At 33.7% G+C, this 27,287-nt stretch overlaps 2 protein-coding genes across 4 annotated transcripts; both read right to left on the bottom strand.

Moving 5' to 3' along the window:
* Positions 1–1,824: 1,824 nt before the first annotated feature.
* Positions 1,825–4,577, bottom strand: LOC121240241 (probable E3 ubiquitin-protein ligase RHC1A). 3 transcript variants are annotated; one of them, XM_041137636.1, is made up of 2 exons: positions 4,379–4,577; positions 1,825–3,180 (listed from the first exon to the last, which is right to left on the bottom strand). In XM_041137636.1, exon 2 carries the CDS (start codon positions 3,096–3,098, stop codon positions 2,094–2,096), a length of 1,005 nt encoding a protein of 334 aa, XP_040993570.1. In that variant the 5' UTR covers positions 3,099–3,180; positions 4,379–4,577; the 3' UTR covers positions 1,825–2,093. The 3 variants fall into 3 exon arrangements, with proteins under 3 accessions (XP_040993570.1, XP_040993571.1, XP_040993572.1); XM_041137637.1 differs by having other exon boundaries at positions 1,825–3,155; XM_041137638.1 differs by having other exon boundaries at positions 4,500–4,520.
* Positions 4,578–9,306: 4,729 nt separating this feature from the next.
* Positions 9,307–11,834, bottom strand: LOC121241161 (elongation factor 1-beta 2-like). Its single transcript, XM_041138813.1, has 6 exons — positions 11,608–11,834; positions 11,383–11,499; positions 11,156–11,234; positions 10,305–10,422; positions 9,888–10,001; positions 9,307–9,681 (listed from the first exon to the last, which is right to left on the bottom strand). Exons 1-6 carry the CDS (start codon positions 11,691–11,693, stop codon positions 9,518–9,520), a joined length of 678 nt encoding a protein of 225 aa, XP_040994747.1. The 5' UTR covers positions 11,694–11,834; the 3' UTR covers positions 9,307–9,517.
* Between the last annotated feature and the right edge of the window lie 15,453 nt (positions 11,835–27,287).

Here is a 27,287-nt window from a genome sequence, read left to right as displayed (position 1 = left end):
ACAACAGCACTTCGAGACTATAGGAATCAATGTTTTGAATACCGTACCGGATAGCGTACCGGTCAAGGCACTGGAACGAAATATTTCGGTACCGGTACCGTTTCGGGATAGCGTTTTGGGATAACGTTTCGGGATAGTCGATCTATAAATAAATTATATATATAAATATATATAAAAATTATATTCTAAAATAATAGTCTATATATAAATAAATTATATACAAATACATATATATATAAATTATAAATAGTCTAGTCTGAATTGAGGGTTAAAAAATAAGTTTGTAGTTTGAAAAAATGAAAAAATGAAAAAAAAAAAAAAAACACAGGCCGAAATATCGGCCGGTACCGGCCGAAATATAGGCCGGTACAGGCCGAAATTGAGGCCGGTATGACCGGTACCGGCCGGTACGGCCGGTATTTTGGCCGGTACGGAACAGGTATAGTACCTGTACCGGCCGGACGGCCGAAATGAAAAATTTCTACCGTACCAGCCGGTACGGTACGAAATTTAAAACTTTGATAGGAATACCACAACTTTTAACAACGGAATCTACTGGCACAGCTCCAAAATATAGTTTCCAACCCAAACTAGAAATTTTTGAAGAAATGATAGCATTCCACATCATTTTTGCTAATCGGAACCAAGATGTTTCCTTCTTATAATAGCCTGCCAAGCAGACTTCATTGAAAAAGATCCATCAAGAGAATCCTGCCAGACCCTTTGATCCAAACCAGATTTCAATGAAATTGGACGACCTAATGTTTCTTGTACCAAAGCATAACCTCCAAGCTGATCAAGCTGTTCTACATGTTATATAACTCTATGGAGAGTATTAACACATGAGAGAGTGTGAATCGGTATGGAGGATAAAACATGTTTTAGCAACAGAAGTCTGCCTCTAGCTGATAGAATTTTTTCCTTTCCACCCAGCAGAAAGCTTATTGTAAGCAGAGGAGCACCGTAATTGGAAAAAATCCCACCCTTGATCTGGACAGCTTGGGATGAACTTGAAAATAACTTTTATGAGGGTTTATTAATTGACCAGATGCTATCTCGAAAAATTACTTTCATCTTATGCCCCATCTTCCTTTCCTTTCCCTCGCCTAAAGTTAAACTTCACCCTCCCATGAGTCCCATCTCTTTCATATAGGGAGAGGAGACGCCATATGAGTTAAAGCTCTCTGGAAAAATATAAAACTGAACTTCCATGCCACCCAACTCTTCTATGAACAGACAGATTTTGATTGTCTGAAGCAGAAGCAGAAACAGCTACTCTTGAAATAGCAAAAACAAAATCAACAACTGAAATGGGAGAGTCCTCACTTTTTCTATCATTCAATACCGTTCTCGAGATTAGAAAGTATTTCATCTCATCATTATAATTTTTCTAAATTCTCACACAAAATATAATAAACAATTCAATTTTTTTAAATCTCAATTCAACTTTTTCAAATTTTAAAATAATAATAATATTAAAAAATAATATTCTAATAATATTTTTTTTAACTTTCATCTAAAACCATCCCATCTTATCTCTAAATCCAAACCAGCCCTAAAGCTCCGATGAGTACGCTTTAGGGCTGATCTTCATCAACTAGGTTATGACTAGAACTAGCAGCAAAATTCAAAGCCAAGGCTGAACAGAGCATATACCCCATCAGACCAGGCACCGTGCACTCTGGATATGAAAGGACCCAATATGCATTCAAACAAATTCCCAACCCAATACTTAACGAAGGCAAGGACAGATGAATGTTGCTGACTTGCCAAAGCAAGAAATCATAAGCATGCCATCTTTTTATAAAAATAAAAAATAAAAGATGCTAAGAAGTACCTATTTACCTTGCATTAATTAGATGCAAAGAAGTACCTATCGCAGTTGTATATACTTTTCGATAACAGACCGGATTACTGAAACCACTCCACCTAGCACATCATCATTTACAATAAAGTGAAAGTAATCAAACTTCAATTACCTCTCAAACAGTCCGACATAAACCAAACTCTAAAACCAGTTCTAATTCACCCACTTCATTTACTAGCCTTAATGGTATGCCAAGTGAACTTGACAAGGAAAGCAATCAAAAGTCTTAATAATCAAAAGGCCATCCAGAGTAACTCCTCTCATCATTCTGTTCGTGAGTGTCTGAGGTGTTTCTTCCTCTATCTTCAGCATGATTACGAGTGCTCGAATTTGATGAGCGGAAAGGCCATGTAAACGACCATGGATTCCTCCTTCCTGGATTCTGCAAACTATTCTCCATACCACCAGAGCTACCATAGTTGCTGCTGCTGCTGCTGCTGCTGCTATTGTTCCCTCCACTGCTTCGACGAACACGAGGACAATCAGTACCTTGAGCAGGCATCTCAAGGCGACAAACAGGGCATGAATTGTGCTGAGCCAACCAAGGAACTATGCAATCGGAGTGGTAAATATGGTTACATGGCATCTGTCTTGCTTCAGTGCCCAACTCAAATCTTTCCTTACAGACTGGACAGTGTGAGTCAGTGCGCATATGTGCTTGTGTAATCTTGATACTGGGCATTGAATCAATTAAGGAACGAGGTGCTGGGGGTGGGCCCCGTCTATCATTCATCGAAAGCTGTTCAATTAGTTCTTCAAATCCTTGGCCAATAAAGTAGTTACTAATATCAGCATCCCTAAGTCCACTTCTTGTACCACCATTAGAGAAGGCTGAACCAGGAGTACGATTGAATATCAAATCAGGATCAGGCCCATTGAAAAACGTCCAACTCTGTTCAGGAACCAAACCAGACCTCACTCTAACATCAAAGTTAGGATTTCTTCCAGCCATTCTCTGCCTCATGAATGCGTCAACATAATCCACTACATCAGGTCTTGTGCTGGGACTTCTACGTGTCATTAGAGCATATAGAAGGTCCATTATATCAGGTGCTTGATTATAATGATCTCCTGAAATAGGTACAGAGACATCTTCAGGTGCCAAGTCCTGCATCTCACTGAGTTCTTGAATAAAGCCTCTATAACAGTAAGGGCAAACGACTTCTCCCACTTCCAGCCTGAATCGCACCCCACATTGGTAGCACCAGTGTGTGTTTGCAGTACTTGACATCTCTTCTTTTGAATAAATGGTAACATAAAAAACCTTAAGTTTCAGGCCTCGGTGCCCCTAGCAATAGAAGGTCAACAACAACCTATTAACAAAACGAGAAAAAGAAATAAACCTATTAAAATGTCTTTTTACTTATAATAAATAAATAAATAAATAAATAAACCTAAGAGTTAAGCTATATACTATGCACACATTCGACTCTCATCCTATTATGCTGATGTGACACTGTCCAACGGCCCTTGGATCAGCTCTTGTTTAAAAAGACAATAATTCAATATCTGATGGGCAGTGCTACCTCAAAACAATGGGATGAAAGTGTAGTTCTTGGCATTCCTCCATATTCAAAACTAAAAGAAGCCAAGCAAAAAAGCTGAGATTTTTATGTCACAATCCGCATCCATTTCTCCATCTCCACACCAGGTCATAAATCTAAAAAAAGATCGATACAAATCATTGCCGAAAATATCAATTCAATTCATATTGGTGGTCATACATACTCAGTCAATAGGTCAGAACCCATGACCCTCCACCCCTTTCTTAGGCTGGAGAGAGAGCACAATTTGACTCAGGGTTGAATGACAATACTTCAAGAGCAATTGATATCTTGAATAATACATGATATTAAAATCCGGCATACGTAGGCTTCAAAGTAATATTTACAAGCAGAAACAAAAACCAATAAAAAAAATGCAAATCATCCAATAATATTAAGCAAAACTGCTACTTAAATTCTATTACATCCATCCATCTCCTAGGTACCCTATCAAATCGCATAGCTTCATTAGAAATTGTTCCCAAAAAACATGCACAGGCGTGGAGAGTTTCCCTTTGAAGTATTTATCGGACTAAGACAAAGATCCAAAAGATTAAACGAAGAAAGATAAAAGCAAGAAGGAAAGAAATAGAACCCAATTTATGTGATGCCATAGATTCTACGATCTTTATCAATATCTCTAGCACAAAGCAGCAGTTCCATTCCTTAGATATATCAGAATAAATAAAAACCCCGACTTTCATTTTAAATCCGCCAGAAAATACTCACAGACACTGTAAAAAAGTAAATCTGACAAAACAAAACCAGTAAGGATGCCAAACAATTGCTATAATAAACCAGACCGAAGACACAAATCCACAAATAAAAGAGCAAAGTCACAATTATCAACCATCAAACGAAATAACTGCAATAAATTCAGGGAAGGGAAAAAAACAATAAAAATAAAAAAAAAAAAAAAAAAAAAAAACAATTTTCTACAGTGCGAAGAGATGAAAAGGGCACAAACCGGAGAACGAACGAGAAAAGGAGATGAAAAGAACTCAGTTCCAGGTGGGATTCTTTATAAATCCCAATTATGTATGATTACAGCTGCAAGATCAAAATAAGAGGAGGAGACCTACTCCGTCTCCGGGCTGTCTCTTTCTGCGAAAGATGGGTGCATTTTACATAGTTTAGTGGTTGAAAAGATAATCCGTGGGACATTCAATTCTTACTCCCAGGAATAAAACAAAAACAAAAACATTATTAAATATTTCTGTACCTCGTTAAATGTAGATTTCTAGAACCTACCGACAAATAAAAAAATCTGAAACATAAATAAATAAATAGTAAAAGATGAATAAATAAATAATGAATTTTTTTTAGCATATAAATAATGAAGTTGGATGAATACTTTTAATTTTATTATTTTCATGGAGGAATTTGAATTTTGTTAATATAGTTGAATATCTCCTGTAAATGCCAATAATGATTGCCTATTTTTTTGTATCCAGCTGTGAATGTCTCCAAATATCCTCTAAAGATATCATCTATAGTCTGAATATATTGTATATTCTTTTTTATTTCTTCCTTTTTTTTCTTATACAATTAAAGTATTAAATTATAGCACATCACTTTGTATTAAAAAGAAAAGAAAAAACTCAAAAAAACAGGTAGTATTTGATAGCTTTCTAATTTTATGGGATTAAATAATGAGAGGTAGTATTCTCTTATTTTCTAAACCATTTTTTTTAAATTTTAAATCAACGAAATATTTGTTTAAAATTTAAGTAATTTATGTCAATCCCGAATATACTATCACTAACGACAAAAAAAAAAAAAAAAAAGTTAGTTTACATACCGTTCTCATTTGGTGACTGCTCATACAAGTCCATATAATTAGATTTAAAAAAAGTTAAAATTATAATAATATTCTTTTTAAAATAATATTTTTTCTTATTTTACTATTATTCATTGATACGACTGTACACACAATCCTTTATTCAAGACTATAAATAGAATTTTTTAAAAAAATTTAAAGAAAAATCTAATTCTAATGAAACGCTTTGTTTTACCTTACAATTGATCTCACAACGAAAGTCTCACGAAGTATTAAGCGTAGGGTAGCATGAGATAAGGATTGATCAATTCAAATTTATCAATCGTTTATTTTGACTTACTCCTTGTTTGTTTTTATATACATCTTAATTCATTTAATTTTATCTTATTTAATTATTATAATTTTTTTAAATTTTTATATAAAATAAATCAAACAATTCAACTTTTTTAAATCTTAAAATAAAAATAATATTAAAAAAATATATTTTAATAATATTTTATTTAATTTTTAACTTTTATCTTAATTAATATCATTTTATCTCATCTTAATATGTAAAAACAAACTAGGCTTAATGAACCATTTGAAATCCTCAACTCTTTGAAAACATGAGTGAAATTTATAGAATTTGAAACAAAGTTAAACTTTCAATGAAAATTTTATTTTTTCATCTAAAGTTTTTCTCCAAAATTGAGTCGGAGGAAACTTCCTCCAAACCACCATCTATTAAAATGACAAGTGTCTATTGAGTATTGAGCATCTGCATGCACATAATTTTTAAAAGTCTAACTTAAAAACCCGTCAACTGTCACTTCATTAAAAAAATATGTTTCACATATAACTAAAATGACATTTCAATTTTTAAATGGATGAAAGGAAAGTTTCCTCTAAACAATTTGGAGGAAAACTCTATCTTATCCCTTATGTGATTGGAAAGTAACTAAAATAGGATAAATAACTTTTCAATATTTGATGTCATAAATTAATTCTTTGCTATACGATGTACAATGTTTTCATAATGTTACAGAATTTTCTATGATAAATACATTCCACAACTACAACATATCAAAATAAAATAAAAGTCGTATCTTATAAAAAACAAGTTATGTATTGCATGGCTATATATATATATATATATATACATACATTTTAGCAGTGGAGCAACGTGCAAAACACGTTTGCCTAGTTAGGAAAAATTCATTTTGAAAATTAATAATGTCTACAAAAGATAAAATTAATATAATTTTTTACTTAAAACTAATTAGTGAGTGGTTTAATGCATCGAAACAGAAAAACAATCAGGCAATAGCCGTGAAAAGGTAAAGATAGTTTAAATAAGCATGACATTTAGGATTAATTCAATTTTTACTAAAAAGAATAACATATACCTACTTTGAATTGAAGAAATCAATATTATATCTAGAGACGTGATATAATATTGTTAGTGAAGATATATGTATATATATATATATATATGTGGAATTTCATGACTGCCATCCTTTTAAGCAACATATAAAATGTTTTTGCTACATCTGACCCATTTACGCCAAAAGACAAATAAACCCTTACTTAAATGGACACAAAGAACATAACACAAAGGTAAAAATGACATCAGACATAAAACATGAACTACTCACACAAATGAACAAAAACACAAATGACCATTGCCTCGTTTGTTTTTGTAGATGAGTTGAAATAAAAGTTGAAAGTTGAATAAAATATTGTTAGAATATATTTTTTAATATGATTTTTATTTTATGATTTGAAAAAGTTGAATTATTTATTTTATTTTGTACGAGAATTTAAAAAAGTTATAATGATTAAATGAAATTGGATGAGATAAGAATGGTTTGTAAATACGAACGAGACATTGACACAATATAACTGACGAACTGACACAAATCGGCAAAACAAAAAAAATGGGGAAAAAACCAGATTTTTCAAAAGTGACAAAAATGTAATAAGACCAAACAAGACACGGGCATAAAAGAGAAAAATGGAAAAACAAAGTATCAAACACTAATTACTATTTATTTCCTTATAGTCACTTTCAAAATAGGAAAATGATAGGGATTCTACTGGGGGATCTCGTTCATGCATCCTGCTCTTTTCAGTTTTTTTACGTAGTGATTAAGAAAATATTGTTTAAGAATATTCTAAGTTTTTTCTTTTTTTAAAATATTTAAAAGTGTTAAAAAAATTATGTAAAAAAATATTTAAAAGTTTTTTTTTTCACATCATTTTTTAACACTTTTTAAATATTTTTTAAAAAAGAAAAAAAATTTACAATATTATTAAACAATATTTTCTTAATCACTATATAAAAAAAACTTCAAAAAAAATGGAGCGGGATGCTCAAGCGGAATCCCCAACAGGATCCCTAGCATTGCCCTTTAAGGTATAAGGGATATCATAGACGATCATATTATTTGTATGAACTATAGGGGTTTTGCCATTATTTTTTTTTTGATGAAGCCAAGATAACATTTTTTTATTTTTTTTTTCATTTGACTTTCTTTGACAATTAATATAAATTCATGGACACGTCATGCCTATCGATATCTCGTGCACGTGCGAAGGCAAGCTTTTGGTGAATTCATAATTTTCAATGCAAACTTATGATTTTAGAATTCATAGTATTTTAAAGGACTTAAATTTGAAAGCACGTTTTAAAGTAATAAAATGTTGATCTCATAAAATATTATTAGAATTTTTAAACTTTGCCTTATAAATTATCGTAGAAAATCTAGAGGATCTTCCTGAAATAACTTGTATCTATTCTAGATCTTATACCCAAATTAAATAGAAAATAATAAGAATGATAATAATAATAATGAAAGGCATGGGCAGTAATTAAATAAAATTCCCACTTAAAAAAAGGGGAAACAAAATTTTGAAAATTTAAATCTATAAAAACAATGTTTAAATAGATACATCAAGTAGATGCGATAATATTTATTACTGCTCATATAAATGAGCAATAAATAATGTAAATCCCACCTCATGCGTCTATCTCGATTCTACTTGAGACCCTCTAATTCAAACAAAAACTTGAGGGAATTGTAATCTCAAAATAAACTATCATCTTCACCATCCCAATTTATAAATAGATTGTAATAAAAGAAATAGGATGTAAATGGTTTGAGTCACTCGGCACTATACCATGATACTGACTTCGATCTTATCATGTGCCATATCACAACATTTACAAAAGATGAAAGATGAGTCAAGAATTGCCATCATTCGACTAGCGAAGAGTCTCACACATGGGTTGCAATGAGTCCAAGACTTCAAACCACACGTATCTTTCTATAGGCTATGGCTTCCACATGATATATCAAAGCAAACCGCTTTTTTGGTGGTTCCCTTCTTTAATAAAGGAAAACGAACCAAGCATTATAGTTCATTGTCCACCTTTTCTTCGAGACGTTTTTGTATAGGACAGTCCTATTGTATTTCTAGTTTGATTTGAATGCATTTTTTATTGAAAATAAAAAAGTTAAATAAAATCTAGCAATCACATTCCGTTCGTTTGTTTTCACAACTCATCTTCACTTAATCATTATAATTTTTTTAAATTCTCACACAAGTTAAAAAAATTATATTCTAACAATATTTTATTCAACTTTTAACTTTAATCTCAACTCATCTCACCTCTAAAAACAAACAAAGCCTAAATGTTTGCATGCCAAAATCGTTCATGAATTTTCTTGGTCATCTACTTCAATGCCTTACCAAACATGTTTGGGTTGGAGTATACGGCAAGGAACTGGCAGTCAGGAGGAACGAAGAGAGAGAAGAAAATTGTAGCATAAGTATTAAGATCTTCAGTATTTTGACTAATTTTTTACAATTCGGGAAAATATAAACATAATCTATAGACCCAAAATACAAAATCCTGCCTATAGACGCTGAGGGCACATATTGTCTATATTGTTTTATATCAACAGACAGCATTCGCATTAGAAAATTATAGAAAACCATGATCCTGCACAGCGCATACAAGAGAACCAGACGAGTATAACCCTTCAGTATTTTTATGTCAGTATTTTTTCTTCCTCGAGAGGCTTTTCTTTTTTTCTAATAAACATACGGATTCTAGCTCAACCCAATATTCGTATGCGAACAAAGGATTCTATTAGAATATTGTTCGGTAGAGAGGATGACCAAGGAGAATCAAATGTTTCATCTTTTCATCTCTCACAATTCTAGAGAACAAAACCACAACCAAAACACAAGGCAAAAGAAAACAGTAAAAGAGGATGACAAATGACCAAAAAATAAATAGCCGAAGGACATGGGTACTGCTGCAGTCCGGTAAGAAGGATCTTAGATTTTGTTGAAGGCAACAATGTCACAGCTTTGGATAAATTCATTGCAGGGTTCCACCGTAAGACGCTCCTCAATTAGGTCATCCACAGATACAAGGTCATCAACAATTGTAAGCATGATGTGCAGCTTCTTTATCCCATAGCCGACCGGAACCAATTTTGCTGTAACAAATACAATGTGAAATGGCATTCAGGTTAGAAAATTGTTTGAGAACTGTTAAGGACACACTTTTATAGAGAAAAACAAGGATTTTTTTTTACAAGGAATGCCGGAGATTGTACAACCGCAAAATGTATTTCATCAGGTTAAACCCTGGACCCGTGTAAGAAGAAACAAGAAATTATATCGATAAAAAACTAAACCGTACATGCACCCCACAGCAGACCAGGCATCTCAACACTACGAACAGCCTCTTCCAGCTTCTTCATGTCAGTCTCATCGTCCCAAGGCTTCACATCCATAAGGACAGAAGATTTTCCACCTACAGTGATTAAAGGTTAAAAGATTTAAATGAATAGACATAAGCAACACTAATTAGTCTTGGCAGGCAATCTGTTTTAAGCCCAAAAGAGTGACTGCGGTTAAGATGGGCAAAAATTGCAACTATACTCAACAATGTGACGATGCAATCCTAAAGATGATTTGTGGAAGACATGCTAAACTATAAGCAGAAAATAAAGCATTTTTATCTAACACATACTTTTTGACAAGCACTTCATGTAAATTAGATTTTTATTTTGCCAGAACTTCTTGTAAATTAGATAAGTTGACAATAAAAGCTTACTCTCTTTCTTTTTGGACGATGCCTTCTTAGCTGCTTCCCTCTCCTCTGCTGCCTTCTTTTCCTCCTCTGTTTCATCACCAAAGAGGTCTATGTCATCATCATCTTCAGCAGGAGCACCCTGAAAATTTAGTATGTGAATGAGGAATGTTCTGATTAATTCTAAATAGCATCGGCATTATAAACTTCACAGTAAGACACTGCTGTTTTCAACATCAGCTGAATTACCAAAACAAGTCACTTTTTGTGGAATCAGATGACATGCTATCTAATAATTTGTGACATCCACAGAAAAACAGCACATGAATAGAATGCATAGAAAGAAAACAAAAGCTCATAGGATCATCAAAACAAAGTAGTATTATCCCTTCCGTATTTCCCAAATCTACTTTCAGACTTGCTGAGAATGATACTTCATTTCGTTCGGTTCAAACCAACCACTCAATTTAACATTGGTGAGCATGGTAATTTTCTCGGTCGAAGTACATTGACAAGAAAAGAAAAGAAAAGAAAAATGGGTCAATTTGAAGAGCTCCATGAGTTTCTAAAACCCTTTATAAAACAACCAGGCGAGTACAACTACAGGGCCAACAATCATATTCCCAGCTCCATTAACACATGTAAAGGTTTTTAGATTCTGCATTCAACCGAGGCTTAAACTTCAAAAATCCCATTCAACTTTCACCGCCATACGAAGTTCGGAACGAGTTATTAACACTTCAAGCAGTGAAAGTTTTTTCCTGAGCAAATTAAATACATAACATCACAAGCAGCGACACTGTTTTAATATCCAATTGCAACATTTGTTTTTATAGTAGAAACAATGAGCTATCAGAAAAAGCAATTCAGTGCACCTTTGCTTCCTCGGCAGGAGCAGCTTCAACTGGAGAGGCCTTGCCACTCACTCTCACTCCAACAGCTTCGCCAGGGAAGCTACCAATAACAAATTCCCAAGACAAAACAAATCAAAATACATGAATTGCAAATAAATAAATAAGTAAACTTTGCCAAAACACAGAATGGTATTCTAAAAGCAAATGACAGTGAAGTACAAAGCCAGGAGTGAGAGAATGAATCGAACCTGGCAGCAAGCTGGGCTGAAACAGCATCGTACCACTGGCTGGCATTGGGAAAGGAGTCTCCGGGCTTCTCCAAAACGGCTGCGTATACCTTTATGTCATCCCTCGTAAGCCCATCCCTGAAAACCCAACGGTCAATATCATCAAATATAGCGTTTTAACAGTCTCGATTAGCTGAAGGAATGAAGAAAAAAATTCAAACGGAAATCAAAAGAAGGGATTGATACCCAGAAATATATGATTTTCCGGAAAGAAACTCATCAAGAGACTTGAGGCCCGACTCGGTGTGGAGATCTGAGAAGGTGATAGCCATTGAATTCGATTTTGATCTCAGAAGAATGAGTGACTGGGAGAGAGTGGACTTGAAGCTTAAAAGGGCGAGAAGGGAGGCGGAGCTTCAATAACACCGAGCAAAAGAGAACGTATGACGTCGATACGAATGGTATTTATAGTCTTAATATTATAGGCAAACCCTAAAGGATATTCCCTTTCTAAACTTTCTGTTTTCCCAACTCTTTTTTTTTTTCCAAAAATTATTTATATCGTTGCTTCTTTGATAATTTCAAATGGAGTAATGTTAGAGAGAAGTAACTGTAACAATATATACTTTACATTCACTACATAGTTATTTCTAGTTCTCTATTTTTTTTTTAGATTTGGGAGATGTGTGGTCTATATGATGCTACATCATGTGTACAAAATAGTTACTCTCAGCAATGACTTTTATCTATATTTATTTTTTGTTAAATAAAATATTTTTTTAATAATATTATTATTTTGATATTTAAAAAAATTGAATTATTTATTATATTTTATATAAAAATTTAAAAAATTATAATAATAAGATGAGATAAAATGAAATGATTTTTACATCCAAACCAACCCTAAAGTATTACATTTTTATCCATTCTACTGAGATACTATTATTCTCTATCAAATTTTAAGTTTTATAAAAAAAATTAAAAAAATAATTGAATAGTCCATAAAAAAATAACACTTCAATGCCAAGGAATGAGAGCAAAGATAAAATATAAAATTTTTATTTTATGTCATCTCATCATTATAATTTTTTTAAATTTTTACATAAAATATAATAAGCAATTCAACCTTTTTAAATCTTAAAATAATAATAATAATAATAATAAATAATATTTTAAACTTTTATTTAAAACCAAAATTTTTATCTCACTCTCCAAACTGGTAATTAGAGGCATTCTTTAAAAATATGTTCAAATAATGAATTTGTGACTTGTGTACTATTTATTATTAAAATTATTTATAAAAGAAAATAAAAGAAAAAACTTCATCGTGGCTGTCCAATAGGTAGCCAACAGTGACCACTCCTTGAGCAGCTCGATCTAAGCTGCCCACGAGGGTAGCTACCATCAACCGTCCCTTAGGCCACCATCAGCCGTCCCTTTGGCCGGTCTCGTTTGTTTTACCAAATTTTTTAATTTATTTTATCTCATTTTATTCAATCATTACAATTTTTTTAAACTTTCATATAAAATAAAATAAATAATTTAATTTTTTTAAATTTTAAAATAAAAATAATATTAAAAATATATATATATTTTAATAATATTTTATTTTATTTTTAACTTTAATCTCAACTCATTTTATACGTAAAAACAAACAAGGATATCCTTTTATCCCTATTGATATCCAGCAATACTCCACCGTGAATACTCACATCACTAACTCCTTCAGAGTTGGGCTTTTCTTGAAGGACTTGTGTGGGTTAGCCTCTACTTGCAATCCTTGGCCTCTTAGAGCACTCCTAATAGATTATTCATCTTATTTTTTAAAATATATCATTAAAATTTATTTTTTTATTTTATATATTAACTTTTATAATATAGTATACATCAACTTATCTATTTTTTCTCACATCATTTAAATATTATACTTTTTAATTTTTTTTATTCATTTCAAATATTTTCTCTAACTATCAATGATATCCTCATATCTTTTAATATTTGTAATATTTTCTCAAATACAATGTCATATAATTATATTTTATTTTAAATTAATTCAAATTTATAAGCTAAACTAAAATATAAATTAATTCAAAAAATAATTATATCTGTCTCTCTACAAAACTCTCTAAAGAAAGAGAGCGTACAATAACTGAAGGGAAATATTGGACTTGCAGTAATGGAAGGGAAATAATACTATCCAGGAAAAGAAAAATGAAAAATTGGAAAAAAAATACTGGACTTGCAGTAATTAAAGGGAAATAATACTGTCCAGGGAAAGAAAAATAAAAATCTAGAAAAAATATTGAGGAATGGAAGTGCAAGAAATAAACAGATGGAGTGTGAAGAGGGATTGAAATGAAATAAATTAAATCACAGCAGTAGAGGTGAAAGTGCATAGATGAGAGAGATATAATTAAAAATTATTTACAAGTGTGAACAGTTACCACTAGTAGCGGTAACACTGTAGCCAATTGTAAATTGTAGATGAAATAAAACATCCGCTGGATGTCACTTTTAAACAATTTTCTTCCAATTATACAAAAAGAAGGGTTTTACAAAACTCGTTGGGAGTGCTCTTAGATGTGTGGTTCTTTTTCCCTTTCCCCTTACATGGGCAAAAAAAGATTAAAAATATGTTGTCCCATTTCGTTAAGGGAGATGATCCATTATTCATTGATCACTATTTATTATTTTACACTTCACATTTTATAAAAAATATTCTCACACCCTATTAAAAAAATCATAAATATAAAGTATAAAACTAAATAATAGCTTATATATAACATTTCTGTTACTCATATAATCTCAATCTTTGACCTCCTAGATGAGTGATTCATTTTCCCTTTTTCCTAACTTGCAAAAGTTGCCCCACATAGTTAAGAGAAATGATCCAAGTTGCCTTTACAAGATAGCCTCCACCATCCTTCAAAATTAGGCCATTTTGAAGAATGTCGGTAGATTTAGGAGATGCTATACTTTGTGAATAGCAGTGAAATAATTTGAGTTAAAATGTTTTATTGAGTTTTGAAAAATGAGAAATAAAAAATTGAATAAAAAATATTTTATAAAATTAAAATATAGTATTATTTTTCAAATTTTATTTGAAAGTTTGAAAAAGTTATAATTAGATAATAATTATATGAAAAAAGTTGAGATTTGAAATTAAAAAGTATTGAGTCGGGCTACTCTGCCTCCCAAAGTAGCCTGCTCAATCTAATCTAACCGTTAGGCCAAATTCAACATTTTATTTTTTTTTCAATTTTTTTATTCACACTTTTTATCATTTTAAAAAATTTTTTAAAAATATAAAAAAAATATCAATATACTAATAATCATTTCCTTAAGTATTAAGTGAAAAAAAAAATACACAACGTGTCAAAATAAAGAGGCAAAATGAGTGGGCAAAGTAGCAATTTTCAAAAAATATTTGTATTTGAGTAATCATGTTAAGGAAGAAAACTATGAGAAATTTTAAGATGAGATAAAATCATTGAAATGTGTTTTCCAAACAATCCCTTAGCATACATTTTGGGTCTACGACCTCCTAAATGCATGTTTGGTTTCTTTCTCTTTTTACCCTACCAAAACAAAATATAAACTATGGTTTCAACAATTTTTGGATATGAGGAAAGGCTCGGAGGCCTCACCGCTCCAAATGATCTTTATCATTTTGATTGAAAAGTTGACTTGTCTAAAGTTGCCTGTCTTGTGCTGCAGCTATCTCTGTTGATCATGTCTTTAGAATCTGTTTGGATAGTGTAATACTATTTATTATTTTTTATTATTATTTATTTATTATTTATTATTTTTATTATTATTTACGACTATTTAATATTTTTTATTATTTTTTTATTACTATTCAGAGAATATTTGAGATCACCTCATTACCCAAACGCAACCTAATTTTAACTCTTTACTCATTATATTGTCAGCTTTGATCAAGTTAACCCTTTTAACATTTAAACTTCTAAACGTATTTTCAAAAAACTTTAGGATTTCTTTGAATTTAAGAATTAAGAAAATTCTAAAAAATATTGGCCTTAGTTGCCAAAAATGGCTTTTCATTAAACAAAAATACAACTCATAAGAAAAACATAGTTATTCATTTTAAATTGAATTTCCTTAAGAATTATTTTTCAACTTTTAAACGACTTTTTGTTTTTGTTTTATGTTATTTCTGTTTTTTTAAATATGATGCATGCATACGTGTCAAATATTTATTGGTCTTGACTTGGTACTTTTAGAGTTGACTAACGAAATAGTGACCAAAAGATAAATAATCAAAGTCAAAAGTATAATTATCAAAAAGTTCAAAATTAAAGCCTAGAGGCTAATTTATTTTATTTCAGTATTTAACCCTATTCAAGATATAAAAGCATTATCTGATCAATCAGCATAGCTGGAGAAGATAAAATTCAAATTAAAAAGTAAGCATTACTTATTATAAAATAGATCAGTTATTGCCTACAATAATATAGCATCTACTGGTGTCTATAGAAGAGAAGTGGAAAGTTAATTGCTTGAAGCTAACAATTCCTATACTCATGCTGTGGCCAAAAAGCATCACATGAATAAGAACTAGATGGGTGTAGAATTACAAAAAATCAACTATATAGGGGTATATATCATTATAATTATATATATATATGTAATAGTATATACAAGTTTTAAATATATAAATTTCAGACTCATTTTATAAAAAATTAAAACACACCATAAAAAGTGTGAAAATTTACTTTTTCTTGATGCTTGTGTATTTGGACTTGGGTTTATCCCTATCATTCCTAATATATATATATATATATATATATATAAAATGTTAGTTTGCTCTCTCACTTTGTTCACTCAATTTGACCATTTGTGTATTTAATTTTTTTTACTTAATGATTAATAAAGTAATTTTTAGTGTATTGGTATATTTTTTTATTTTTTTAAAATATTTAAATATGTTAAAAAAATATAAAAATAAAAATGAGAAAAAAATAAAAATACACATTTGGCCTATTGGTCAAATTGAGCGGGCTACTCTGGACGGCAAAGTAGCCCGACTTATATATATATATATATATATATATATATGAAAATGATAATATGCCCTCTCATTTTACCTCTTCATTTTGACTGCTCATGTATTTATTTATTTTTAAATCTTTTTTGCTTAATAATTAAGGAAGTAACTATTAATGTTTTGGTATTTTTTTAAAATGTTTAAATATGTTTAAAAAATGTGAAAAAAAAGTGAGATTTAGCCTAGGGGCATGCCAATAGCAGTCACTGCTGGGCAGCACCCTAGTAGTATCCATCAAAAAAATAATTCTATATAAATTTTATATATCATACTACCATTCAACTCTCACTATGTAATATGTGACACATTTATTACCATTGAATGATAAATAATTATTTATCATCCAGTGGTGATAAATATGACATATCTAACATAGTGGAATAAAAATAAGGTAGAATTATTTATCATCTAATGGTAATAAATGTGCTACATCTTATTTAATAGAATAAAAATAAGATGAAGATGTGGCGTTAAAATTACATATATATCCACAATGAGCTGCTTTTTCAATCGCTTCCTATATATATAGCTCTTTCTTTCTTTTCATTTCTCCAGAGAATACCAACCAACTTTGCAATCTCTTCTCAATTTTCCTTTATTTTGCTGCGATTCTTGGTTTCGTTCTTTATTCTGTTTCTCTCTCTCTCCACCCCATGGATGACGATAAAGAACAAGATCAAAACGAGTCTGAAGGAGATTATGATTCCATACCAATTAGTGAAGATGAGGAGAAGATGAACGGGTTCAGTACTTCATCTGGAACCATGGATAATGGTGACGACGGGAAGCCAAAAGATATTGAAGAGCGTATCTGTCATGAGTACGTTTATGGCAAAACATTTAAAGATGGACGTGCTTTTAGGGGTCATAAAGGATCTCACAGTCGGACAAACCAAGATCAAGTTCTTTCCAAGAACATCGAGAAAAGTGGTCCTTCGGCTTTAGATAGGGGTTGGAGGAGGGTTCAACCTCCCCAGCCGCCCCAGCCGCCGCCTCCGGCTATTGACATAAACGATTCTAGTTCGAGCAGTTTAGAATATGTGGATGATAGTAGCAGTGGTTCATCAACAGATTCAGAATTTACGAGGTACAATATTGATATTTTGATTTCTTTGTCCAACTAGTCCAGGTCTGACGGAAGAGGGCGAGAAGGCAAAAAGGCACCTTGGGCTGCTGAGGTTCACTTGTGTTATGGGTAAAGTAGTGATTTACCCAGAACGTAAGAACAAAGAGGAAGAAATTCCCAAATAATGAATGACTAACACAGATTGGAGAAAAACCAAGAATCACTTTCTTGATTCTTGGAAGAGGCTTTCGAGGAACCTCCAACCTCCAGACGAAATTCTTATTAATCTTCTGCACACCAAACTACTTACAATGCACTCAGTATTTATAATACTCGAGTGATAAAATGCCTCGTATTACAAATGAAACAACTCACAGCCTTAAGCCTCATTTTCAGTTAAAACTGTTATTTATCTTCACTTAACAAAACGCACCGTTTTATTAACTCATAAGACTCCCCGTTTTAACCCCTCATCTCTCTCGACTGATTCCACATTATTAACTAACCACACTAACTAACTTCCAGCCGTTACATTCCCTTCCCCATAACAAAGTCCTTGACCACAAGGACTTAATCCTTCCCACTAAAGGACCTTACCCACAAGGTGGGGATAACGATCACGCAATGTCCACAATAGCTCCCAGGTACTATCTTCAACAGAAGCTCCTAGCCATTTCACCAACACTTCAGTGACAGCATGGTTGCGGATTTTCTTCACTCTCCTTTGCAAGATCAATTTAGGTTCAAGTTGCACTTGTCCTTGAGAATCCAAAGGAGGCAGTGTAGGAAGTGGAATAACATTTTGACCCAACTTTTTCTTCAAACGTGACACATGTACCACAGGATGTATCTTTGTAGAAGGAGGCAAGTTGAGTTTGTAGGCAACTGTCCCAATTCTTTCCAAAACCTGAAAAGGTCCAAAAGACCTTGGAGATAATTTCAGATTGTGGCGTAGGGAGACATTTTTCTGTCTGTATGGTTGCAATCTAAGAAACACCCAATCTCCCACTTGAAATTCTCTCTCAATTCTCATTCTATCTGCAAATTCCTTCATTCTATTCTGAGACTTCAGTAAATTCTCCCTCAACATCAACCAAAGCTGCTCCCTGGATTTAAGTTGTTGGTCTACTGCAGGATTGACAGAAGTCCCAGCTACATAAGAAGCCAATTTGGGAGGTAAGTAACCATAAAGTGCTTCAAAAGGACAGACTCTAATGGAAGAGTGACAAGTGGTGTTATAACACCATTCAGCCAAAAGAATCCACAAGCTCCACTCCTTAGGTTTGTCACTGGTGTAACATCTCAAATACCCTTCAACAGTTTTATTCAAGGCCCCAGTCTGCCCATCTGATTGAGGATGATAAGCAGAACTGAAATTGAGGGAAATTCCTTGCAATTTGAAAAGCTCCTTCTAAAAATTACTCGTGAAAATGGCATCACGATCTGATACAATTGATTTAGGCAACCCATGCAGCTTAAAGACACCAGAGAAGAAAACCTGGGCTACCTTACTTGCTAAATAGGGGATGTGCCAAAGGAAAAAAATGTCCAAACTTGGTGAATCTGTCCACCACAGTAGAAATCACATTATAGGCACCAGAGAGAGGCAAACCCTCAATGAAATCCATGGAAATATCTACCCATGGTGAGGAAGGAACAGGTAAAGGTTGCAAGAGGCCAGCTGGATGCACATTTTCATGTTTGCATGTCTGACATACTTCACATTCTCGAACCAATGCCTTAATATCTTTGCGCATTCCCTTCCAGTAGAAGTCCAACTTGGCCCGATGTAATGTCTTATGATAGCCCACATGACCAGCTTGTGGACTATGGTGAATGTGATGCAATACTTTAGCCTTGAATGGTGAATCTGAAACCACCACAAATTTTCCTTTCCTTAATAACAAGCCTTGCTGTAGTGTAAAGTGCTTAGGACCCTCTGATCCTTGTTGCAACTTCTCATAGAAGCCTCGAATTATGGGACAAAGTTGATAGCTTTGTTTTAATTCTTCCACCCAAAGAGAGGTAGGAAAAGTGATAAGTGCTAAGGTTGCTGACTGCTCTTCAGACTTCCTAGAAAGAGCATCAGCTACCTTGTTTTCATTTCCTCTTTTGTAATCAATAGTGAAATCATAGCCTATTAACTTTAGAACCCATTTCTGTTGAGTTTTTGTGCCAATCCTTTGCTCCAATAAGTACTTAAGAGCTTGCTGATCAGTTTTTATTTTAAACACAGCACCCAAAAGATAAGGTCTCAATTTAGCTACTGCAGAAACAAGAGCTAATCTTTCTCGTAGGTAGATAAAAGTAATGCTTTACCTTTCAATGCCTTGCTATAAAAAGCAATAGGCTGATCTTCTTGCATGAGAACAGCTCTCAACCCAAAGCCTGAAGCATCACACTCAATAGTGAAGCTTTTCAAGAAATCAGGCAATCTGAGTACTGGTGGATTAGTAACAGCCCTCTTCAAACTTTGGAAAGCTTGAAATGCCTCCTCAGACCAATGGAAAGAATTTTTCTTCAACAGCACTGTTAATGGGGCAGCAATGGATCCATAATCCTTGTTGAACTTCATGTAATAACCAGTGAGGCCAAGAAACCACCTCAAGGCTTTCAAAGATTTTGGAATAGGCCAGTCAATCATGGACATAATCTTAGAAGGATCAGCTTTGACACCACAACCAGAAATGATATGTCCCAGGTAATCAACTTCATGCAATGCAAACTTACATTTTGACATTTTTGCATATAGGGTATGCCGCTTTAAAACTTCCAACACTGATCTCAAATGTACAACATGGTCCACCAAATTCCTGCTGTAAACCAATATGTCATCGAAAAAGATCAATACAAACCTTCTTAAAAAAGGTTTAAACACATCATTCATCAAGCTTTGAAATGTAGCAGGAGTATTAGTAAGCCCAAAAGGCATTACTAAGAACTCATAGTGGCCTTCATGAGTTCTAAAGACTGTTTTCTCAATATCCACATCTTTAACTCGAATCTGGTGATACCCAGATCTTAAGTCCAGCTTGGAAAAATATTGTTGCTCCATATAATTCATCAAGTAACTCATCAATAACAGGAATGTGGAACTTATCCTTAATGGTTACTTGATTTAATGCTCAATAGTTCACACACATCCTCCATGAACCATCAGATTTTTTTACAAGAAGCACTGGTGATGAAAAAGGGCTCTGACTTGGCCTCACCACCCCAGATTTCAACAAATCCTGAACAATATTCTCAATCTCAGTTTTCTGATAATGAGGATATCTATAAGGCCTGACTGAAACAGGAGCAGTTCCCTCCTTAAGAGGAATATGATGATCGAAAGACCTAGTGGGAGGTAAGCCCACAGGTTCATCAAACACGTTCTTAAAATCTTGTAACAATTCTTCTACTTCTTGCACCTGACTTCCATGTTTTTCTGTTGGATCTTCAGTTCTCAACTGCAAAAATCAACCCTACTGTCTCACCAAGGAAGACTTCAAGCTGCCCTCCCCATTTTGAAGCCTAATGCCATCAGACTTCAACCCATGTAAGGTGATCTTGGACTGCCCAACTGTAAAGCTCATAGACATGGAATTAAAATCCCAATTGATTGGCCCCAAAGTCTTTAGCCACTGAACTCCCAATATTATGTCACACCCACCCAAAGTTAGAACATGAAATGGAATTCTAAACTTTGAGTCTTGAACCTTGATGATTTCTTCGCAACTACCACTACTTACCAACTTGTCACCATTAGCTACTCTCACTTGTAGCTTCAAATCATCATGTACCTTCAGTTTTGCTGCTTGCACCACCAATGGGTCCAAAAAATTATGTATACTCCCAGAGTCCACTAAGATTTCAACCACACAACTTCCAACTCTTCCCAATAACTTCATGGCATTATTGTTAGAGCAGCCAGATACTGCATTTATGGACACCTCTAACACTTCTCCCACATCTGTCACCAACTGTTCCTTGGTCACTAGAGGCTCATCCACTTTCTCCTCTACTTCTAAAGCTTTATTAACAGAATCTTCAACTTGTAACAGATACACTTTAGGGGCCTTACATGTATGCGTGGGATTCCATTTTTCATCATAATGGTAACATAAACCTTTCTTTCTTTTTTCATCCATTTGTGAAGAAAAAATCTTCTTAACTGCTAAGGGAGGTTTTTGGAATCTGTTGGCTTCCACCATAGAATCACTCAATGCTGAAACCCCTCTCCATGGTTTTTTAATAGCTGATAGGTACTCTTCATGGATTTTCGCCAATCCAAATGCAGCCCCAAGATTCACTGGATTAAACATCCTCACAGGTAACCTGATTTCATCTTTCAAGGCACTCACAAAACAACTAGCAAATGCTTCTCTGATAAGCCTATCAACCTATTTGCCAAGGCTTCAAACTGTGACTTATACACAGCAACAGATGTGGTCTGTTTTAACTTGGTTAATGCCTCCACTGGGTCATCATATGCTAATGGCCCAAATCTCACTTGCATTGCCGTAACCAAGGACTCCCAAGAATTGAACTGACCTGAGTTAAAAGCAGTTTGATACCAAACTAATGCCTCACCCTCCATATGATATGAGGCCACCATTAATTTTTGATGAAATGGTGTTTGATAAAAATCAAAATATTGATTAGCTTTAAAGACCCATCCAGCAGGATCACATACACCAAAACGTGGAAAATCCAAACGAAAACTTCTCTGAACAGTCCTATCTTCATTACCTCTAACTTCATTTGTATTAACAGTAGAAGACTCAACCAAAGATCGTAACATATCAGAAACTTGTTCTAACCTTTCTGACATTGCAGTAATAACTTGATGATTCTCCAACTGTCTATGAACCATTTCTTGCTGCTTCTGCCACCCATCTTGCTGACCTTTCAGAGCTCCACGTGCTCCACGTGTGCCTTCTGCCATCACAGGATCGACTGCTAGTTGATACCAATTGTTATGGGTAAAGTAGTGATTTACCCAGAACGTAAGAACAAAGAGGAAGAAATTCCCAAACAATGAATGACTAACACAGATTGAGAGAAAAACCAAGAATCACTTTCTTGATTCTTGGAAGAGGCTTTCGAGGAACCTTCAACCTCCAGACGAAATTCTTATTAATCTTCTACACACCAAACTACTTACAATGCACTCAGTATTTATAATACTCGAGTGATAAAATGCCCCGTATTACAAATGAAACAACTCACCGCCTTAAGCCCCATTTTCAGTTAAAACTGTTATTTATCTTCACTTAACAAAATGCACCTTTTCATTAACTCATAAGACTCCCCGTTTTAACTCCTCATCTCTCTCGACTGATTCCACATTATTAACTAACCACACTAACTAACTTCCAGCCGTTACAACTTGTCTATTACTCGAAAGAATTCTACTCGTCCCAACCAAATCCTCCCTGCTAGAAATAGTGGCTCGACGAGTTGCGGCTCTATGATTGACAGCAAGAAATCTGAACGTTCGATCTCGTGCAAGGATGAAAGAATTGATGCTTTGGACACGGAGAAACAAAGAATGAAGAACCTTGTAATTGATGAGACTAAAGAGCATGGCAAAGATCAAGAACATGAAGAGAGCACGAATACTAGTGAAGATCACGGTTATCAAATAATTCAAGAGAAGATGAAAATGAAGAAGAAAGTGAAGAATCATGTGGGGCATTCAGGAACTCATGATCAAGAAGAAGAAGTACTTGGCTTGATTGATAGAACTCCGAAGATACCTCGAAGGTATGAATGCAGAGATTGCGGCATATCCTACCCCCTTACCAAGGCTTGGGAAGTCACAGATCCATCCACAAGGTGAAGGAGAAAAAAAATACAACAAATAATAGCTTCCAAACCGATAAGACGAAAGAAAGCGATGAATTTCTATCAGATGATGAAGTGAGTCAATGATCTTCTCAATTAACCTAGTCTATCCTGTCATATATAGAGGATGAAGATTCTAATTGATCATGTGAATGAACCTCCTCATGTTTAGTTGTGAAATGCATCAGCTTGTCTCAAAAAGTTAGTCAATTTATTGAAATATTTCTGTCTTTGATGCTTACTTCGATCCAAGCTAATCATTTAGCTCTCTGCTTCTTAAACCCTTTTGGCATGGTAATCCTGTTTAATTGGAGCATCTTCTTTTTGCAATCGGAAGTATCCAAACGATGAGTTTTGATTCTTTCTTTCTGATATGAACGTGTTCATGTCTTGTTGTGTATTTTTGTCATGATCTGGTTAAGCCAGTTTGTGATAACTCATTCATATATACATGATTCAAGCTCACTCTATCAGCCTTTTGTTTTTTAATGATAATTGTCGAGTTATTGAAGTTGAAAGGCCATGCAGAATATTTTCTTTCCATGACAACTCTACTATTCAATGGTGCTACCTGCAGATGATCACTCTTTAAGTTTGTAAAATTTATGCCCTTAAATCGGGACCCTTTTCACTCGCATAAGTTCTTCTTGCATTTGAAGGAAGATTCTTAGAAGGATATTGATTTTAGCAATATATTTACTAAATTGGATTCAAAATATAATAGAAATTGAAATGAAAAAAAAAATGATAATCAGAATGAGACAAAGAGAGAAACTCTAAGGACTACATTGTTTTTATTATCTGAGTCTCTGTTCATAGGAATGGAAAAAATACCAACTTACAACTCTTTTAAAACTTATATATTTTTTTTATAGTTATAAAAAAAAACTTATATTTTATAACTATATATGAAATTGAGGGTAGTTTCATGAAAATCAAGCAATAAATGACATCTCATAATCAACTCTGTTGACTATATCCACAAGTCATCCTTTATCCAACAATGAAACCCCTCCAAAGATAAAGCCAGTTTAGCCAACTGGTGTGCTACCCCATTTCCTTCTCTCTTAATAAAGCTTAAACTCCAGTTATACGTGGTTTTAAAGATAGATTTTACATCCTCAATAATATGGCCATACCAGGTCCAATTTTCTACTGGGCTTTTTTATTGAATTTACAACAACTTGTGCATCACCTTCAAACAAGACTCTGTTAAATCCCAACTCAGAACATAGCTTAGCTGCTGTCCTCAGAGCAATACTTTTTGCAACTACAGCTCGAGTCGCCATTTGACGTCGATCACAGCATGACGCCATAAGTTTACCCTCACTCTCCCTGATGACAACTCCCACACCCACTCTCTAATTTGCTTCATCAATTGCTACTTCAAAATTGGCTTTAAGGGTTCCCTCTACTGGCTTTCTTTCCCCACCACACTGGTTTACATTCTTACTGCCCTGTGCCTCCTTGTATTCCTTTAGAGTTGATAAAACAATTTTAATAACCAGTGAAGGACTAATAAAATTGTCATAAAAAACTACTTTATTCCTTCTGTGCCACATGTCTCTGAGTATAGATGCAGTTTCCTCTAGTTTTTCGTTATCAAGATTGTGGCATAAATTATCCCACAACACCATAAAATCCTATACGATCACCACCCATTTCTACGGTGCACTCCCTGCCTCTGCCCATATATCATTTGCCGCTGGGCACTTCCATAACATGCACATGCATTATGGTTTCCTCTTCTCTCAAGCAAATAGGGCAATTTACAACATCACTAATCCTCCTTTTAAACAGTAAATATTTAGTTGCAAGAAATTCATTACTTGCTCTCCATATAAAATGTTTGGTTGCACCTGGGACATTTAAGTTCCAGATCTTCTTTCATCTTTCATCTGATTTCCTTGTTGTAGAGCTTTCCCCTAACATCTTCCTTTTTCTGTCTTGAGCCACATGGTATGCACTAAGAATTGAAAATTTGCTATCTTTACTGAAGTTCCATGTTAACTTATCTTCTGATCCACTGCTACTAATAGGTAACCTGCAAGTTAATTTAGCCTTATCACAGTTAAAATATTCTTTTACAGTAGCTTCATTCCAGATCTTCAAATCTTCTATTATTAAGTCACTAACTCTTGCATCTGTCCCCAGTGAAGTTACAGGAGATTGAACACAGTAGGTTGATGGCTTTGGCAACCATTTTTGTCCCCATATATTGATTTGCTGTCCATTCCCTACACGCCAAAGCAGTCCCTCTTTCATTATATCTTTAGCCATCCACACACTTTTCCAAATTAGTGATGGAGAAGTTCCTAGTTTGGCTGTCAATATATTTTCCTTACTCAAATATTTTTCTTTATAAACCCTTGCTACTAAAGATGTAGGATCATGTAAAAACCTCCAACTATGTTTTGCTACGAAAGCCAAATTAAAACTTTCTATATCTTTAAATCCCTGCCCTCCCTTGCTCTTTGTCCCTCCCATATAATTCCACCTCTTTCAATGAATCTTCATCCTATCTTGCTTATTGCCCCACCAAAAATTTGCCAACATAGCTGAAATCTCAATGCAAAGTCTCTTAGGAAGTTTAAATACATTCATGGTATAAGTAGGCACAACTTGCAAAACTGCATTGATAAGAACTTCTTTCCCTGCCTTTGACAAAAAGCTATTTCTCCAACTATTTATCTTCCTCCATATTCTTTCTTTAATTCCTCAAAATATATTAAACTTAGATTTACCAACCATTGATAGCAAACCCAAATATTTTTCATAATTCCGACACACTACTGCCCCTGCTACATTCTTGATTGATACTTAACCCCTCCACCAGTATTTGTACTGAAGAAAATGTCTTGTTTCTATTTAATTCTGCCCTGATGCTCTTTCATACACCTCAAATACTTTATGCAAGTTAGTCCAGTCAGTTTGTCTAGCCCTACGGAAGATAACACAATCATCTGTAAATAACAGATGATTTATTCTTGGAACCTTCCTTGCTACTTTCACTCCTTTTATCAATCCCTTATGTTATGCTCTATTTATCAAAGAACTTAAACCTTCAGCACATAAAATAAATAGATAGGGAGATGAGGATCTCCCTATCTCAAACCACAACTAGGCACAATCTCTTCACCTGAATTTCCATTTACAATCACAGAATATCTTACTGATTTAACACATAACATAATCAAAGAAATCCGTTTCTGCTTAAAACCTAACTTCCTCATTAAAGCCTCAAGATAGTCACATTCCACACGATCATATGCCTTAGACAGATCCAATTTCAAGGCCATACTATCCTGAGAACCTTTCTATTTTGACTTCATAGTATGGAGAACCTCAAAAGCTACCATGATGTTATATGATATTAACCTACTCGGTATAAATGCACTTTGATTGCATGCTATTATATCAGGTAGTATTTTCTTCAGTCTATTTGATATAGTCTTTGAAACTATTTTGGAAAGTACGTTACAAATACTAATTGGTCTAAAATCCTGCACTACCATAGTGCTCTTTACCTTTGGGATCAGAGCAATACAAGTAAAATTCAGAGTTGGTGAAATAATTCCATTATTTAAAAGATCAAGAGCTGCAGAACATACCTCATTCTTCACAGTACTCCAATGCTGTTGATGAAACCCTGCTCCAAACCCATCAGGCCCAGGTGACTTGAGAGGGGACATTTGACTAAGTGCTTGTTCTACCTCCTCTGTTGTAAACATACTGCCCAGTTCATCATTCATCTGATTAGTGACTTTAGTCTCTACAGCTTCCAACATAGATTCAATATCCTCAGTTGAGGGAACTGATGAAGAAAATATACTTTCAAAGTAGTCTCTGAAGGCCTTCTCTATCTCTTCCCTTTCTGTTTGCACATTGTTAGAAACATCTCTAATCTGCTTTATATAACTTCTCCTTTTTCTTTCAGTTGCACAAGCATGAAAGTATTTG

The sequence above is a fragment of the Juglans microcarpa x Juglans regia genome, chromosome 7S (genome assembly GCF_004785595.1).
Source record: "Juglans microcarpa x Juglans regia isolate MS1-56 chromosome 7S, Jm3101_v1.0, whole genome shotgun sequence".
Taxonomy (NCBI): domain Eukaryota; kingdom Viridiplantae; phylum Streptophyta; class Magnoliopsida; order Fagales; family Juglandaceae; genus Juglans; species Juglans microcarpa x Juglans regia.
This window is presented reverse-complemented; position numbering and strand designations above follow the sequence as displayed.